The 18,856-nt window shown below is 43.9% G+C and overlaps 1 protein-coding gene across 2 annotated transcripts in view; it reads left to right on the top strand.

Annotated features, from left to right (window-relative positions):
* Positions 1 to 18,856, top strand: part of OFD1 (OFD1 centriole and centriolar satellite protein) — a 43,066-nt gene that overhangs the window by 9,975 nt on the left and 14,235 nt on the right. For both annotated transcript variants that reach the window (XM_069971073.1, XM_069971074.1), the window contains exons 10-18: positions 1,208 to 1,327; positions 2,426 to 2,499; positions 4,608 to 4,699; positions 6,346 to 6,535; positions 7,589 to 7,719; positions 8,207 to 8,318; positions 12,238 to 12,846; positions 13,862 to 13,997; positions 14,713 to 14,813. In XM_069971073.1, coding sequence (XP_069827174.1) covers positions 1,208 to 1,327; positions 2,426 to 2,499; positions 4,608 to 4,699; positions 6,346 to 6,535; positions 7,589 to 7,719; positions 8,207 to 8,318; positions 12,238 to 12,846; positions 13,862 to 13,997; positions 14,713 to 14,813 — 1,565 coding nt within the window. The remainder of the gene's footprint in view (positions 1 to 1,207; positions 1,328 to 2,425; positions 2,500 to 4,607; positions 4,700 to 6,345; positions 6,536 to 7,588; positions 7,720 to 8,206; positions 8,319 to 12,237; positions 12,847 to 13,861; positions 13,998 to 14,712; positions 14,814 to 18,856) is intronic.

Raw genomic sequence — 18,856 nt, 5'->3', positions numbered from 1 at the left:
GTCTACTCAGCCAATCACAGACTGAGGCAGGACACCTCCGAGGCCAGTGATTGGCTCGTGACTGAGAAGAGTCTGTCTCAAAAGTAGAAATTAGAGTGATGAGTGGGGTACTGCATGACATCACACCAGGAACTGCTTTTTATTCTCATAGCACCCCCAGTAAAATATAATCATATTTGTATACCAGGTAACCCTTTTAAAGTGAGTTTATCACTTAGATTTGATTATACTGATAGAGCCAGATATTGGAACGTGCTTGTTTGTTCTCATCAATTTAGAGTGTATTTTTTAATACATTATTACCCTATTCTTTGTATGGGACACTAGGCACGTTCAGTAGAGGGAGCAAACTTCAAGCTAGTTTGGGTTCGTCCGAATCCCTTGTGGGTGACATTTGTTAAAGGTGACTGAAGAAGTTGGATGCAGCCCTAGGGAGTCCTGGAAAACATGAAAACAGCCTATGGCCTATGGCTGTATCCATGTTTTCTAGGACTCCCTAGGGCTGCATCCAACTTCCTTAGCCATCAGTAATCAGATGCCACCCACAAGGGATTCGGACCAACCCAAACATGCTCGAAGTTCGCTAATCTCGATTTGCTTAGTAACTTCTGTGACCTGTGGAGAGGCCATTCCACAGAAAGCAGGTAGCAGAGCTGCTGTTTTTGCAATCAGTACAGATCACTTACCAGCAGTCCCCTACTTATCATCACAGACAGAACAGGAAACCTGTGATCAGGATTAGGTCTAGTGGCCAGAATAAATTATAGGATTATTTTATAATATAAATAGCAAAATCGGAAAAACATCCCCAAACATTTTAAAAATTTGTTTAGAGTGTACCTATAATTTCATAGCGACATGTCAGAAGTTTGGATCGGTCCGGGTGCTGAGACCACCACCGATCGCTAAAAGGAAGGGACAGATGTGCTCAGTGCGTGCTCTGCCTCCTTCATTTTTGCTGTAACTGCTAATACGAGCAGTGGTCCCTTGCATGCAATCTCTCCACCCTGCCAGCCCTGATTAATAGATCTCTGGCTATTTCTTTGGGTATAGGGAGAAATCTGTCCATCAAGGTCAGCAGGTGGGGAGAAACCAAGGGGGACCACCCTGATGACTTGTGGTCCCGGCAGCATGAAAGTGGGTTCCAGAAATTGTGCAGTTATCTTTATGCTGAGCCCTTATGACCTATTGGTATAATTTGCTTTAGAGCTCAAAAGTTACAAGAAGAAAAGAACAGAAGTGTGAACGAATTGCTCAGGAAACGAGAGCGGGATGTAAAGAATATTGAAGATACATTTGAGCAGAAGCTTAAGGATGAATGTTTACGGTTTGTATCTTGTCTGCTTGTCTGTTCAGCTACAGGATTTGAAAATTAGCTTAAAGGGCCCTATTACACGGAGCGATAATCTGCCTTCTCACTATCGCTCCGTGTAATAGAGACAATAATCAGCTGATGAAAGGATCATTGGCTGATTGTTTCTTTAGGCCCTGACCTAAAATCATCGGGTTCCGACAGCGCATTGCTACGTATAACAGCGGCCGGCAGCTGACGATTCAACAAACAGTATTTACATTACTTATCCACGTTTCTGGTCTCCTCCTGTGCTCTGCCTCTGCTTCCTCCCCGGTCCCACACTCTGCAGCTTCAGCACTGCAGCTGATAGGTGCTCAGCCAATTACTGGCTGCGGTTGTCCCAGCCAGTGACAGGCCGCTCAAGCTGCAGTGTACGGGATCGGGGAGGAGGCAAAGTGCAGAAGGAGACAGGGAATGTGGTTAGGTAATGTAAAAACTGTTTAGACAAAGGCTGCACAGACATCGCTAATGATGTCTGTGTAGCCCTTGCTAAACGATTATCGGGCCTTGTAATAGGCCCAGTAATAGGCCGAGCACCAATCTAGCAGACCAGTGCTTGTTAACAGTATTGATCAGGTTGCCATCGGCCCGTGTAATAGCACCCTAAGGAAACCACACCCCCTAAGCCCTATAAACCCTCCTTGTAGCAGTAGGGCACAGTGTTTGGACGCTGTGCGCATAAGCATCTGTACTAAATGCAACTTTAATCACCACTTACTTACAAAGGGTAAGAAGACATGGGGGCAGCACATGAAGCCACACTACCCACACACCCTCTTTCTGCTCCTAAGGGCCTCTGCCCCTTCATTCTAGCAATCAGCGGGGGTCTCACCCATACAAACCTTTGACATGTGGCTATAACATGCCAGACGTTTGTTTTACTTATAGGTACCCTTAAAATATGCAGTTTCATGTTGCCCCACATATTTTTCCACTTGGAGAGGGACCCATGGACCAAAAGTTGCAAATTTTTGAGGAATAAAGCGATTGCAAAAAAAGAATGTGTGACTTTTTGACACAAAACCACCTCCAGATCATTGGTAGACTCCCTTCTCTGATTTTATGTGATAGATACCAAATTGAACTCAAAGAGGAATATTTGAAGAAAACCCAGAAAGTCAGTGAAGATGAGAGGAGAAACAGAGGTTGGTAAATAAGATGCATTTTGCTGTTTTACCCTTGAAGGGGATAACTAACTTATGGCTGGAGGGGTGGGGGGTACAAACACTGGAACCGCTCCTGCGAGCTGGAGAGTGGCACCTCAGTCTCCCATTAGAAAGAGCTGCAGAAACAGATGAACATTGTACTCCTCTGTTTTCAGGGCTGTTTGCTGCAACAGGGAGACTGAAGTGCCCCTTCTACAGATCGCAGGGGGCCCCTGTATTTGGATAGGCAGACAGGATAACTTTGTATGGGAGCATTTATATGTTTTTAATCTGCTGCAAATTTGTGGATTTAAAAATTATAAATAGCTGAAATGGCCCAAAATACAAATCTACAGCATGAAATGTGCAGCGGATTAAAGAGACCCAGTACATTTATGCTGTCGTCTATACTAGTGACAGAAAAGCTGACTAGAATGATCTTACATTACTTACATTGTTCTGTGCAGCTGATCCTCCTGAATAACATGGACAGTAAGTACTCCTCTCCATTATGTGCATGAGCCCAGTAGTCCTGGATATTCATGAGAAGCAGAAAACTCTGCCCACCAGTTATCTATCCATGCTGTGTATAGGCAGTCAACTGTCAATCAGCAGCTGGGGGGAGGAGTGTGGCAAGAATCCTATTCTCCTGCATATTAGGAGAACAGCTGAACAAAATGATGTAAGTGATACATTGATCTGGTCAGCATTTCCCTCACTAATTTATGCTGTTCTCATTTAAGGCAGCATAAACCAAGTGACGGATTCCCATTAAGTATGTGTAAACGTACCCTCAGGTGGGAAAACCTGTTTAAAGGGGACCTCTCACCCCGGCTGCTGGGGCAGAGACTGCCCCGCCCCCCTTTCCCCTGTTGGAGCCCCGGATACTTAGCCTTTCCTGGAAGTCCCTTCTGGACCCCGTGCTGGCTCAGAGGAATCACCGCTGGAAGCTGTATGTGCGCAATAGGGAGGAGTCTGACGTCCATAGAAAACAACTGGAGCAGTCACTTTCTATGGAAGTCAGACTCTTCTCTAGTGGTTTGCATAACGTGTGTGCACAGCTTGGAGCTGCGATTTCTCCGTGTCAGGACCGGATCCAGGAGCGGGACTTCCAGGAGGGGCTGAGTATCCGGGGCTCCACCGGGGAGGCCAGTGGGCTCTGCCCTGGCAGCCGGGGTGACAGGTCCTCTTTAACGTAAATCTCCACCCTTCATCACACTATTTCTGGTTCAGAATTCTATGTAAATTTCTAAACATATGTTTGGTATAAGTTGTGGTTTTCTTTTGTGATACAGAGCTACAAATATCTGACCTGTAACTACCAATATAATGGTCCTGCATATTGTTTTACTGTCAAGTTCAATATGCACAAAGTACAAATGCTGTTTATTGTAGGATTTTTAGCGAAAAGTCTTCCAGATTTATTTCAGAAATAGCAGTTTAGGTTATAAAGATTCCCTTAGTATAAATCCTTGCTTTTTTCCATTTTTTTTTGTAATAAATTGAAGTTGATTGCAGTGGATACATGAGGTGACCCAAGAAGAGGTTTGTTCAGGCTATGGGCCATTTATGACCCAGTGTACCCAGTTAAAAAATGAAGAATAAGCAAAGGCTGGTTCACCAGCTGACTGTTGTAAACGTGTGGCACCAAAAATCATTGTTAGTGAGCCAGACATCTTCCCATTAACGGAGGATAAGTGGCTGACAAAAACGTGAGCCACCTACAGGAGAGCTGTATACTAGCATGCTTGATCTATAATTGATCAGGCTAGGGAGTAGTATTGTCCCGTATAGTATTGTATTGAGTATATTATTTTACAATAACCTTTACATCTTCTATATTTCATACATCTGAGGCCTATTGGATAAGTGTATAAGCATTATTGCAATAAATAATACTACTGACTGTGTACAATGGAGGGTGCGTTCTCTGATTTTATTGGGTTTTGTGTGTCAGGGTAAATAATACAATAAGATTTATATTTTTTTTTACTAGATTGCGCGTCTTTGTGGTCAGATTTATAAGTTTACATAGAATCCTGTGTATTGTTGGAACTTATTGTCTATGGGGGTTCATAGCCATTTTCCTTTTTATTTCCTTTTTTCAGAGGAAGCTGCACAATTACATGAAAATACAATTTTAATCAACACAAAAAAGCAGGAAATGGAACAAGCTCTCTCTCGTGCAACTCAGCTTCAGGTGAGTAGACATTTTTCACTGTATTTTTGGTGTCAAAATAGTTTGATCTGATCCAGGATATCATTTGTGGAAGAGCAAATTATAAAGGTTAAATCTAAATGTTAAAATGAACCTGCCATGTCTTTCTTAGTGCCCTGTTAGATGGCAGCAGCATAACATAGATGACTTTTCTAAGGTGTTAATTTGTACGGGAAAAAAATATATACAAATACATTAGAGACATCTAACATGCTGTCATACTATCACAAAAATACTCCAGGACAGTGTGGATGAGATGGTCACCATTTTGTGCTATAAGTCCAATAACTGCAGACATGCTAAAATGCACACTGTGGATTGTTGAGGACATTCGCATATCAACAAAACACTGGACAGTATTCTCTGGACCGGACCCAGAGCTCCCAGCATCGTGATTTATTATAATACTGAATCATAATAAATGCAGATGCCAGGCGTCTGAGGTCTGGTCCGCAGAATACTGTGCGTGCACTGTATATTGCGGACATTTGAATAGCCCCTGCCTTACCCTACCTGTTGTGTGAGAAGTGGTGTGCACTCGGATAGAAAATAAGATGCAACTAGAGAATAAACAATATAAGATCCTATTGCTAACCCTGGGATAGCCCAGAGGTCTGATGTGTAGGCATATCCCTAATACCTAACCAATCAATACTATGAAACGCCAAAGATCCCAAAATACAAAACCCAACAGCCTGGAATAATGTGACATATAGTGTGGGAAAGGGATAGGGTAATGGTTGACCACATTGTTATAACCTCATTGTTCTGGCTTAGGCCATCGAGGGACTTAACCCGAATAGGTTATTAGTCCTGAAGGTCTAAATTTCCCAGTTGGCCAGTATGCTCAGTGAGAAATATCTCATGGTGAAAGGGGTTATCCAGAGAAAATCTTTTTCTTTCAAATCGGGCTGGTTTCAGAAAGTTTATAGATTTGTAATTTACTTCTATTGAAAAATCTTAAGTCTTCCCATACTTAACAGCTGCTGTATGTCCTGCAGGAAATTATGTTTTCTTCTTAGTCTGACAGAGTGCTCTCTGCTGCCATCTCTGTTCCATGCTGGAACTGTCCAGAGCAGCAGCAAATTCCCATAGAAAATCCTTTCCTGCTCTGGACAATTCCAGTGTCAGACATAGATGTCAGCAGAGAGCACTGTGTCAGACTGAAAAGCAGCCTAACACAGGCTGTTTTCAGAAGTTCCTGCAGGACATACAGCAGCTGATAAGTATGGGAAGACAAGATTTGTAAATAGGCGTAAATTACAAATATATATATAACTTTGAGAAACCAGTTGATTTAGAAGAAAAAACATTTTCACTGGATAACCCTTTTAAAGAGCATTATATTCATGAGGACTGCGTTCTATGAAAGAATTCTATATCTGGGAGCAGCTGGGCCTGGTTACTGCAGCTTAGCTGCCATTTAGCTGCCTCCAGCCGTGTTCAGAACAGCTGATTGGTGGGAGTGCTGGATACCCTGATGATCAGTAACTGATGGATTATCTGGCCTGTGGATTACTCATCAGACTGTTCTGCCCAGAAAACCCCTTTAATAATTCAAAGCTAATGCTGCCTTGACTGAAATATGTGTGTATATGTCAACTACAAGTATTTACTTCTTTATTTAGGTGGAGGTGGATACCCTAAAAGCACAGCTGTCCATTGTGACTCAACAGAACCAAAACCTGACAGAGAAGCTAAGAGAGTTTGCAGCGTATCCCCTGGTGCAGCATGAGAAGGACGAACTTCAGGCTCAGGTCAAGTTGTTTAAACAGCAAATAGAGGAACTCCGCAAAGAAAATCACGTCTTTAGAGAAAGTGAGTGATTCTCTCAAATATTTCTATTCTTATAAACAGGTCTATCCTGTAAGAGCATGTAACTGGATAAAGTGTCTCTCCAATGTTACTATCCCTCCCAATCTTCAGGAGAGACACTATGCCACACTTGGTGATTAGCTCAGAGAGGCAGCTGTTCAATGCCCAGCGAGTTTAAAGAGGATGTACCATCAGGTACATCCTCTTTAATATGACCCACAGATAGAACGGCGCCGTCACGGGGAAGCCGGTGCCGCGGTCCGTTTTTTGAACTGCGGCTTGGTTCCAGTGGGAGGAAACCCCCGCCCCTCTATGACTCTGCTCCATTAATTCGTCATAGAGGGGAGGGAATTCTCTCTCACTGGGGGCGGGCCGACCCGCCTCCTGTGCTTCATGCCCGGCCGGTACCCGTGGATAGAACGGTGCCGTACACTGGAACCGGGTCGCGGTTAAAAAAAACGGACCACGGCATCGGCTTTCCTGTGATAGCCCCGTTCTATCTGTGGGTCATGTAAAGCCTCCACAACAGCTGTTTGAGATGTTTAAGTCGTGACATTGGCATACAGGTTGAAACAGAACAGGAAGCAGATGGCAGATAGCAAGGGTTACTGCAAATCAGCTCCCATTGATGTGAATAAGAGCTGCAGTAACCCAGATCAGCCACTACACAATGTTCTAGATTTATCAAGGTGAAATAAATAAAAACAGGTGTAAACTGCCCATAGCAACTATGTGTGCCCAGTTTTCCTGTGGTGCAGTACTAATGAATAATTTGTGTTCTTATCCTTCTTCATCCTTTTTTTTTTTTTTAAACCTACATGGGGGAGATTTATCAAAGTGAAACTGGCTCAGTTTCCCCTAGCAACCAATCAGATTCCACCTTTCATTCCTCACAGACTCTTTGGAAAATGAAAGGTGGAATCTGATTGGTTGCTAGGGGAAACTGAGCCAGTTTCACTTTACACCATGTTTGATAAATCTCCCCAACATGTATTTATTAATTTGGTAAAAGAAATTGAACACTAAGTTTTTCCTATTTATGCTTGTATTTGACAGAAGCCTCTCAGCCGTCCCATGAATTGCTTAGCCTTCAAGACGAAATCACCCAACTGGAATCTGCCAGAAAGTTTGAGCAAAATGAATTCAAAATACAAAGGGAAATCCTTGAAAAACAGCTAGAATTAGAGGTGAGCATTTCTAATATTCATCCAGTATTCATTAACAACAAATCAGATTCTAGCAAATTGTGTCTGTGTGTATAGATTTTCTTAATTAAAAAAAAAAAAAGGATCATAGTAAAGTTTATGCTGTCACTAGAGCACTCACAAAGTGCTGATAGACTGCTGTCCCATGTACGTACGATGTCACTCTTCCTCTAGTGATCCTGTGATGGAAGTTTCTCATTGATCTATCACTTTAAACACTTAAGACTGCAAGTGCAGTCCAAGAATGTACCAGATTTTTCACAGTATGTTTTGTGTTTGTGAATCCTTGCCACATGACATCACATCTCTTTTCAACTAAGCCACACCCTCTCTGCTGTAAGCCACACCCCTTGAACAAGGTGGGAAAGTGTTTTGGCACAGTTTTTATATCTCCCCCAATGTTTTTTTTTGCTGTGAATAATAATAGTGATAGTGTAATACTGCCTGAGCTCCGGATTTAATATTATAGATTGAACGTGGTTTGGAAATGAAAATGCAGTTATTAAGTCGGGAAGAATCTTCAAAGCGATTAAGTGCCCAAGTTGAACAACTTGAGTTTCAGCTGAGACAAACCCAACAAGGTTTGTATGTCTTGTCTTTTATGCTGTTAATATTTTTTTTTTATTATGTGTATATATGGTAGAAAGCTTCCCCCAACATTTATAAAAGGAATCTGTGTTCCAGGTACAACTAAAACGGTTACCTATGTGATGAAAAAAGTGAATATGTCAGCTGACATTGTTAGATAGCTGTTTGGTCAAGGAAACACATGGTACCTTTCATATATCTGTCTGTGCTACCATAATATAGAAAAATGCTGTTTTTGTCAGAAAATAAATATGATATCCTCACCTGTTTTATCTCCGCTGTGCCTAGTGCTGCCACCCTCTTCCTCCCCCTGCCATTCTAGTTTACCATGCAGAGATTATAGCCTCAGCAGTAGATGGCACAAGACACAGAAAACCAGTGACTTAGCAGGTAATTTCTGCAGGGAACTAAACAAAGGTGGCATGAAGAGCCAGAGTTAAAGCCCTGGACATGGCGGGGGTAAAACAGGATGCATACTACAGAAACTAAATAGGATATAGCATACTAAAGCAACTAATTGTGCCACTGTATCCTCTCACATCATTTCATTGTGCCACTTTACTCCCTTAAATAATTCAATGATCCACTGTCCCTGTACTGACCCACCATGTCGTAATGGATGGTGACACTGAAGGGGGGGGGGGTTTGTACTTCTAAAATCTGGAGCCACTTCTAAAATCGAGAGCCACAGATTGCAAAACTACAACTCCTACGATGATGTCTTCTGGTCAGATCTAGATGCTGTGTAATGCAGGCCTAGCTAATTGTCCTGCTCTGCATCACACAGTGCCGAGTGACAGGACGGGAAGCACAGGCATCCCCTCCCTTATAAGAGTTATCAAAAATGTATGGCTAGCTTAAAGTGACACTGTCACCCCCTTTGTGCATTCTGACATCTCTACACAGGTGTAAAGGGTAAATTTAGCGTTTTTCATACCTTATTTCATATCATACGTCATGGTGCTTGTTCAAGTAAAAAGTGTCCTTTTATCAACTGCAGATTGTATTAAGTGGACGTGGCATCGCGGCATTAGCGCCACTTAGCCCCGCCCACAGTGGCACTGTTGGTCCCGCCCCCTTGGCGCCCATTGGTTGGCCGATGTAAAGGGGTCTAGACCTTTTGGCCAGCCTGTTCCAATGGCTGGCGAGGGGGCGGGACCAACTTTTGTGTTGTGGGCGGGGCTAAGTGGCGCTAATGCCGCGAGGTCCCGCCCACTTAACTCAATCTGCAGTTGATAAAAGATGACTTTTTACTTGAACAAGCACCATGACGTATGATATAAAATAAGGTATGAAAAACGCTAAATTTACCCTTTACACCTGTGTAGAGATGTCAGAATGCACAAAGGGGGTTAAGGCCAGGGCTACAGTCAAGTAAAAAAGACCAGACTATTGTTGCAGAAGTAATTGATTTTACTTTTCAAGCTATAACTGCAGTTGTATGTACTGTGGCACTTTGTTTTACAGCGGATGCTATACTGACAAAATGGTTTGATAAAATAACCGTAATGTAGCAATGTGACAATTGTATTACCTGTGTAAATGAATGGGATTGTTGTTCAGTATAATAGACGTTCGGGGAGCTGCTGTATATAACAGCATAATGCCTGTCCAGCTCTACTTGACTGATAAACATGTCTGTTACACAGTAGTAATGTATATGTTGCAGTGAAATGATAGAATCAGGGATTTGATCAAATCAATAAGGGATTTAATCAAATCCCTGGAAATGACCGTTCCATCATTTCCCTAGGCATCTGATCGAATCCCTGACCCCTTTCAGGGAAATGATGGAATGAACTCTATCATCTTCCCCTGTGACATAGAATTCGCTTACCGTGTTGCCTCTCTGCTCCCCGTCCGCCTCCACCGCCTTTCTGCTCCCCGTTTTGCTCATTTTCCCTGCTACGTGCCTCCTGCTCCTCCGGCCTGTCCGCTCTGCGCCCGCCCCCAACGCTGTGTGCCGCTCCGCTCCCCGTCCGCCCCATCCTGCGACATGCCTTCTGCTCTCCCGGCCTGTCCGCTCCGCCGTCCACCCCAACGCCGTATGCCTGCTGGGGGGTGTGCCGCTCTGCTCCCCGTTTGCCTCCGGTCCTGTCCGCCCCGCCATCACATGTCTGCCGGGAGGTGTGCTGCTCTGCTCCCCCGTCCGCCTCCACCGCCGTGCCTGCCAGGAGTTCCCGTCCGCCCCAGCCGCCATATGCCTGCTGGGGAGGTGTGCCGCTCTGCTCCCCCGTCCGCCTCCGCCGCCAAACATGTAGCTGGGTGACTCCTCAATTGTTCATTGCATTTCCCTAAAAGGGGTCAGTCATTTGATCAAATCCCTAGGGAAATGATGGAACGGGGTGTTCATTCCATCATTTCCCAGGATTTGATAAAATCCCTGGATTCTATAATTTCACTGCAACATATATACTTTTAGGAAGGTCACTGTTTTACTTGCATTCATTGCAATTTTTTTTTTATACAAACTCATTCTTTTTCACGATAAAACACTTCTTTGCCTCTTTTAGTCTTCCTTTATAATTAGTTTTTCCTCTTGTGTGCAATAATTGCTCAAGATACAGCTGTATGGTAAAATCCTTTAGGGTACGTTCACACCTACCGGATCCGCAGTGGATTTGACGCGAAATACGCTGCAGATCCAGTACTGTGAATTTGAATGGGTTCCATACACGCAGCGGATCCACAATGTACGCAACGTACCCTTAAAGCAGGGGTGGGGAACCTTTTCCATGTCGAGGGCCGGTCGGGCATTAATAAAATCATTCGAGGGCCGCATACCGTGCGCGGCAGTTAGTAGCGGGGGTTTGCAGCACCCGGGGCAAGGCAAAGTATTGTTCCCCTAGTTCCCCTGCTATTGTAGTTAACCCCCAGTGATGCCCTGCTATTGTAGTTAACCCCCCCCAGTGACGCCCCTTGTAGTCTAGTTAACCCCCAAGTCATGTCCCTGGTAGCCTAGTTAACCCCCCCAGTGATGCCTCTGGTATGCCTAGTTAACCCCCATCAGTCATGTCCCAGGTGGCCTAGTTAACCCCCATCAGTCATGTCCCAGGTGGCCTAGTTAACCCCCATCAGGCATGTCCCTGGTGGCCTAGTTAACCTCCATCAGGCATGTCCCTGGTGGCCTAGTTAACCCCCATCAGGCATGTCCCTGGTGGCCTAGTTAACCCCATCAGGCATATCCCTGGTGGCCTAGTTAACCCCCATCAGGCATGTCCCTGGTGGCCTAGTTAACCCCCATCAGGCATGTCCCTGGTGGCCTAGTTAACCCCCATCAGGCATGTCCCTGGTGGCCTAGTTAACCCCCATCAGGCATGTCCCTGGTGGCCTAGTTAACCCCCATCAGGCATGTCCCTGGTGGCCTAGTTAATCCTCCATCAGGCATGTCCCTGGTGGCCTAGTTAACCCCCATCAGGCATGTCCCTGGTGGCCTAGTTAACCCCCAAATAAAAAAAATAAACATCCCACTCACCTTACCTCCGCTTCCACGCTGCCCATGTCCTCTTCTGTCCCAGGTCCTCTGTGCCGGTCTTCTCCTGCAGGCAGCGCGCGATGAAATGACGTCATCGCGCGCGGCCCGCAGGAGACTGAAGACACGCGCCGCTTTGCTGGGGAAGAAGCCGGCATAGACAGCATCCTCCTGTGTCCGGCAGCTGTCACAGACACCGGAGGATGCTGTGTCTGTCGGCTCCTTCCTCCTCCAGAGCGGCGCGCATCACAGGAGAGCTGCGGGCCGTGGGCCGCATCAGGAGGTCTCAGGGGCCGGATGCGGCCCGCGGGCCAGAGGTTCCCCACCCCTGCCTTAAAGTATAATAATCTCCTTTAAAATACCGGCTTACTCAATGATTTCTCATGCTGTACAATCTCTTCTGTTTTTTGTTTTTCTCTGTGATCCTCTCGCTTGATCAGCCCTTGAAAATGAATTGTATCACTATCCCAAGGCGTCTGTGCTCGATCGTCCAACGCTAGGCTTCCCTGCCAGCCGGATTGTCAACCCCAATAATTATGATGAGAAACCTGCATTGAAAAGTCGGCGGTTACTGGGCTCTCTTGTTGAAACAGGTGGCATCTCCATTGGAAGGCATCGGCACAATGACGGAACACGAAGCAGTTCCCCTGATTCAGATCTGGAGTTTGTAGCTAGCACCAAAGCACGAATCAGAGAACTTGAAAAAGAAGCAGAGTTTTTAGAGGAGGCGTATCGAAACTATCAGCATAGAGTCATTCACACCGCTTCAATTGAGAACTACCCACTGGCTGCCGGTATACCAAGCCGGGGTTACATAAGTTCTGTGCCTGCCGTACCACATCACAGAGTGACTTTTTTAGAGGACAACCTCACTCCACAACAGCATATTCTTTTAAACAAGCTAAAAACTGAGAAATATGAAGAGCGTCTGTCAGCTGAAGTAGATATTACACCACCACCACCACGGACCAAGAAGTCCTTGGCCCGTAGACTGTCGTCAACTCCTGTGCCAAAAGGCGAAAAGAGTCAAGAAAGAGTATCTCTGGAAGGTAATAGTAGGAATTAATATTCTTAAAAGGAATCCAGCAGGAGGTTAGGTGATCCTAATCTGCTGGTAGGTTCTAATAGAGCAGAGGACATACATTATGTTGGTGTGCTGCCATGTTATTTTAACTGGTGTTACTTTAACTTTTGTTAATATGTATATTAGGGCATACAGTGCAATGTGTGTGTGTGGGGAGGGGGGGGGGAGGGGTACACCCATCTGTCAGCCCTGGCAGAACACCTACTGATGTTCATCAGGCGCTCCGCAATGAACACCAGCCCACATTGACGTCCCTGCAGAGCGTCGCTGAATATTTATTAGTAGGTATTCCGCAGGAGCTGTTGGCCCAGAGAATTGGTCTAAAGGAGGGCTAAAGGACCACCCCCAGTGCTTTGAACAACTAAATTTGCATATCATGAAGTTATATAAATCTAACCTGCAGATAGCCCCTGGTGGGGCGCTGAGGATGAAGGTATGTTTCTTACCTTCATCCTTGGCGCTGTTCCCGTTCAGTTTTAATGTAATCCTGTATCCAGTAAGGCCTTTTGGAGCACTGCCCCGTCCCCAGCGTGCAAATCCAGCCCCCGCCAGGCCCATCCCTTCTGATGATTATCAGTGGGGCCAGCTAGATTGTCATTCTAGGGTCGGGGCAGTACTTCAAACGGCCTTACAGGACACAGGATTACATGAAAACTGCACATACCTTCATCCTCAGTGCCCTGTGCACAATAGGGAGCTATGGGTATTCCCATTGCATAAGGCTAGGATATGCCATCATGTTATGATTAGAGTCCAAAACCCATTGTGCAGAGGAATATCCCTGAAAACTTCTGCTTCCCTTTTCTTTTCTTTCTTTCACTATTCATAAAGTAATGGTAGATCCTAACAATATGACATCACTTTATCAGATCTAAATACCCCTTTAAATAATCATATATGCTGTACCTATATAAATGTATACTGCACTTGATTTGTAAATTATTATTTGAATGGTGTACTTCATATTTCTTTCATTATAGATGGTTCATATATTTCATCATCTCGCCACAGCGTTGATCATAGACTTTCACCTATTCCAAAAACTGCACATCTTTCTCAACTGAGCCATGATGTTGTAGATACTGCAGTGGGAGGTGAAGCAGAACAGCTCTCCAGGTATAGTATCACACCAATTTACTAATATAACGACATAACATAGGGCATATATGGAATGTGTTATTTTTCTTTGACTTTTTATTATGTGTATTTTTTGGAAGCTATAAGATTTTAAATTTTTTAGATGCCTATGGGGCACTCCAGCGAAAATCTTTTTCTTTTAAATCAGCTAGTTTCAGAAAGTTGTATAGATTTGTAATTTACTTCTATTTAAAAATCTCCAGTCTTCCAGTACTTGTCAGCTGCTGTATGTCCTGCAGGAAGTGTTGTATTCTTTCAGTCTGACACAGTGCGAAGCACTGGGGGAGAGAAGCACGGGGGAGAGAAGCACAGGAAAGAAGCAGGGGGGAGAAGTATGGTGGAGAGAAGCACAGGAGAGAAGCAGGAGGGAGAAGTATGGTGGAGAGAAGCACAGGAGAGAAGTAGGGGGGAGAAGTATGGTGGAGAGAAGCACAGGAGAGAAGCACAGGGGGGAGAAGAAAACAGGCCCAGGTTTCACACTGAGTGAGTATAAATACATTTAGAATCTATATTATTAACTATATGTATAATATGTACTGTTTTAGTGTCATGTTGTGCCATTTCGGTTGGTGGTGTGCCCCGGGATTTTTTAAGTATAAAAAGTGTGCCGCGGCTCAAAAAAGGTTGAAAATCACTGCTCTAGATAAAGACATTTGATAAGTGTTAATTTTTAGTAATTTTTATATCTCTCTAGTGTTTACAAGCCAGGAAAGGAAAGTTTGGATTTGTCCCACCATTCTGACCCTGAAAAGTTACATCCAGAAGACCTCAATTGTTCAGACTCCTCACTGCAAGGTAAGATCCCCTCCTATAGAAGGGTCACGGGTACAACAAACCAGAAAGTGGGAAGGAATTTGTGAGCAGCTACTGGAGATGAATCATTGTAATGTGTCCAGCTTTTCTGGCATAAAGATAAATACGTGACATCACACTGAACAAAGCGAGAAATCTGCTGAGTATAAAAACGACAGAACATAGTGTACTGAGATTTTATAAGCAGGACTCTGGAGAAGGTTATTCTGTAGCTGTCAGAAATGTACTGCTTCATATACAATGTATTCAATAAACTATTTAAAAGTAGTGAAAGGTCATCCTTGGTGTTCACCTATAGGGCTTACTAGACAAAATAAAAAGACATTGTCAGTACTAATATGGTACTGGGTTCATGATTTACCTACTGTAGTTATTGAAAGAGAGTAGAATAGAGACTTAAGTAATAATAATTATTTTAAGAGACTGTAGGCCTTTTAGTGGGTAGTACATGTAGGTAGTTGTGGAATATTACAGTAATAAGAGCTGCTTTGTTGTCCACATTCAGTAAAATTAAACAGATCTACATTTTTCAATTGATGGATCAACGTTTTTTTTTTCTAGCTTTGCTAACAAAAACAAACAAAGAAAAAAACACCCTCATACTCACCTTGGACTCTTGAGGTGTGTAGACTCTGGTGGAAGTGCTCAGGTGACAACCCTGAACACTCTTAGTAGGATGCTACACACACTGGCCTTAGTTGTCACATTAAGCATGCAAATTCATGTGATTGATGAGTATTTATTGGCTGCAACATCTTCCCAGGACACTGACCTTGTTCAAAAAGGGTTCTGGAGCCCTTAGTCCACATTCACACACCCATAGTGCAGTCCGTGGCCGCGGACCGCACCACCGTATGTGCATCCGTAGTACTCCGTTCACACATCATTACCCCAGCGATCCGTGCCGCAAAAAAATGGTCCGCATTACGACATGTCCGTTTTTTTGCAGCACGGATTGCGACACCGTATAAACGTACGGACTTGATTACTGTATTTTCTTGTTAACACTCTTCGTGACAGTACGCATGACATAGCATGCGGATGAAGGGTGAGAGATTTATTGCACCTGGCTGTTTTTTTCTATTTGAATTACATGTTTTGTGACTGATGATCTTTAATAACAAAAGTGTAAAGAAAATGAAGTGGTGCTGTCATTCACTAGAGAGCAGCAGTGACATTACTGAGAATGCTGTTACTGGAATAAAACGGCACACTGTAGTGGGGTGGTGCTCGTGGTTGGAACTGGTCCCAGTAGAAGAATGATCCCGGCACTAACCAGTGCTTAGTGTTCTTTTATTGGAGTATCACATAGTACAGGTACAACACAGGAGGACGCGGCGTTTCGGCTCATGGCCTTCATTAGCTAATGAGCTGATGAAGGCCACAAGCCAAAACGCTGCATAATAAAATATTAAATCGCCGGCCGCTTAGCCAATAAGTGCAAAGGTCGGAACAGAACGCAGAGCTGCAGACAGCGGTGAAGGCTTCCAGGGACAGCCAGGAACGTGATAAGGTGAGATAATATTTTATTATTTTACACTAAAAGCAAGGGCTGCATGGACATCACTATCCATGTTCGTGCAGCCCTTGCTAAGCGATTATTTGGCCGTGTAATAGGCCCAGTAAATGAGCAGCGATCTAGCAGATCGGCACTCATTTACAGTATTGATTGGGCCACTATCAGCCTGTGTAATAGCACCCTTTGACCCCCTTCAAATGTCAAGAAAATCTATCCTGACCCATAGGCTTCTATTGGGCACAGATACCCATACAGATTTTTCCTGGAGGGTGTCCTTACCGGAAAACAGGCCTGAATATATGACATGTCTTATATTTGTCTGGAATTCCAGATTTACTTCTTGGCAGCTCGAGCCAGCAGCAGCACCTGGGCAAGTGCTGCCGGGGCTGACTCTGTAATTGCCTTGGCCTTGTCGGTCACTCTTATATCCGGAGGCAGCATTATACCTTAGGCCAGAAGTGGCCACTCTCTCTCCTCCCTAGGGTTGTGGCTCACAAGTGACGTCACTCTTGCTCGCCAAGCCCGAAGACAGAGAGAAGACAGATGGGAGTAAAGCTATTTTTTTTCACTCCGTCTTTACGGTCAGGAAACACTGATGGTTTTCCAAAAAGGCTTCCTGATCATAAATACAGCCATGGACGTGTGAAGAGGGCACAAATATTTGTAAGGGGCTTGTTTAGGCCCTCTGAACATGATAGATGCTCTAAACTGAAGGTAGCCATGGGGACCTGCAGGGACCCAGACTCGCCCGCGCCAAATGTTGGAGCTACAATTAACAGAAGATGCAGGCAAATTTAGTTTAGTTTATTTCAGTCCCTTAAAGATAGTGATTGGAATCTAGAGAATTGTGTTCTTAGGTGTTTGAGACTGTAGTAGTATTAGGGAGTGCGGGGCCATCCACTTGTTTTGTGAGCATTTACCCAAACAACCGCTCAAACTGGGAGGGGCATCTATTGCCATTTATAATTATAGAGTATTAGCCAGGGCACCATAAAGCACTGTGGTGACATTACTGTGATGAGAATCTAACCACCAATAGACATATAGGAATTGGGAGGCAAGTTAGTAACTATGTGAGTCATGGGCTTCAAGATCGCTCCTTAGGCACTTTTGTTGTAGGGTGTGGAGACCAGACCTTGCAGGTAGTTGTGGCGGAGGATAGGGGTAAGGCTTTTGTGCAGAAGGTGTATACATTTTGAGATGTCTAAATTAAAGGAGTTGGCCACTTTATAGTAAAATTGTGCAGTGTACAGTAGTAGTAAGTGTACTGACTGCAGCTCCCTGTGTACCTCATAGAGCTAAAATCAGAATCCCCTCCTCCAGGCTGTGCTCCACTGCTGTATGGTGAGGCTGTCCATAAGATGGCTGACATGGAGGGGCATGTGACCATGACCAACCCCCAGTGTCCTCCATAGGCATTTACAGGCTCAGTATTGGAAGCTTAGGGGCGGGGCATGGTCACATACTCCCCCATGTCGGCCATCTCATGGACAGAATAACCACAGAGCAGGACAGCACAGCCTGGAGGAGGGGAGTCTGATTTTAGCTCTAGGAGGTACACAAGGAGCTGCAGTATAGACAGTGAGTACACCTACTAATACTGTACACTGAACAATTTTACTATAAAGTAAAATAGTTCAACTCCTTAACGACCGGACCAATTTTCATTTTTGCGTTTTTGCTTTTTCTTCCTTGTACTTAAAAGGCCATAGCCAATTGAATTTTTTCATTTAGAAACCCACATGAGCCCTTATTTTTTGTGCCACTAATTGTACTTTGTAATGACAGGCTTTATTTTTGCATAAAGTACACTGCAAAACCAGGAAAAAATTAAATGTGTGGTGAAATTGAAAAAAAATACGCTTTTTTTTTAAATTTGGGGGGTATTAGTTTTTTACACCGTTTGCTCTGGGGTAAAACTGTCTTGTTCTATATGTTCCTCAAGTCATTACAATTACAACGATATGTAACGTGTATAACTTTTATTTTATGTGATGGCTTGTAAAAAATTCAAACCATTGTTAACAAATATATGTTCCTTAAAATCGCTCCATTCCCATACTTATAGTGCTTTTATCCTTTGGTCTATGGGGCTGTGTGAGGTGTCTTTTTTGCGCCATGATGTGTTCTTTCTATCGGTACCTTGATTGCGCATATGCACAATTTTTCTGGATTTGATGCGACCAAAAATTTTGCACTTTGGAATTTTTGGGCGCTTACGCCTTTACTGTTCGAGATCAGAAATGAAATTAATTAATAGTTTGGGTGATTAGGCACGCGGCGATACCAAACATGTTTATTTATTTATTTTTCTTTATAAAATGGGAAAAGGGGGGGTAATTGAAACTTTTATTAGGGGAGGGGATTATTTATTAGTAATTAAACATTTTCTTCTTTTTTTTTTTTTTTTTTTTTTTACACTTATACTAGAAGCCGCATTAGGGGACTTCTAGCATAGGCACACTGATCTCTCATTGAGATGTATGCAGTATAGTAATACTGCATA

The sequence above is a fragment of the Dendropsophus ebraccatus genome, chromosome 5, assembly GCF_027789765.1.
Source record: "Dendropsophus ebraccatus isolate aDenEbr1 chromosome 5, aDenEbr1.pat, whole genome shotgun sequence".
NCBI classification, from domain to species: domain Eukaryota; kingdom Metazoa; phylum Chordata; class Amphibia; order Anura; family Hylidae; genus Dendropsophus; species Dendropsophus ebraccatus.
The sequence above is the reverse complement of the archived record's forward strand: the minus strand, read 5'-3'. Positions and strand labels throughout refer to the sequence as shown.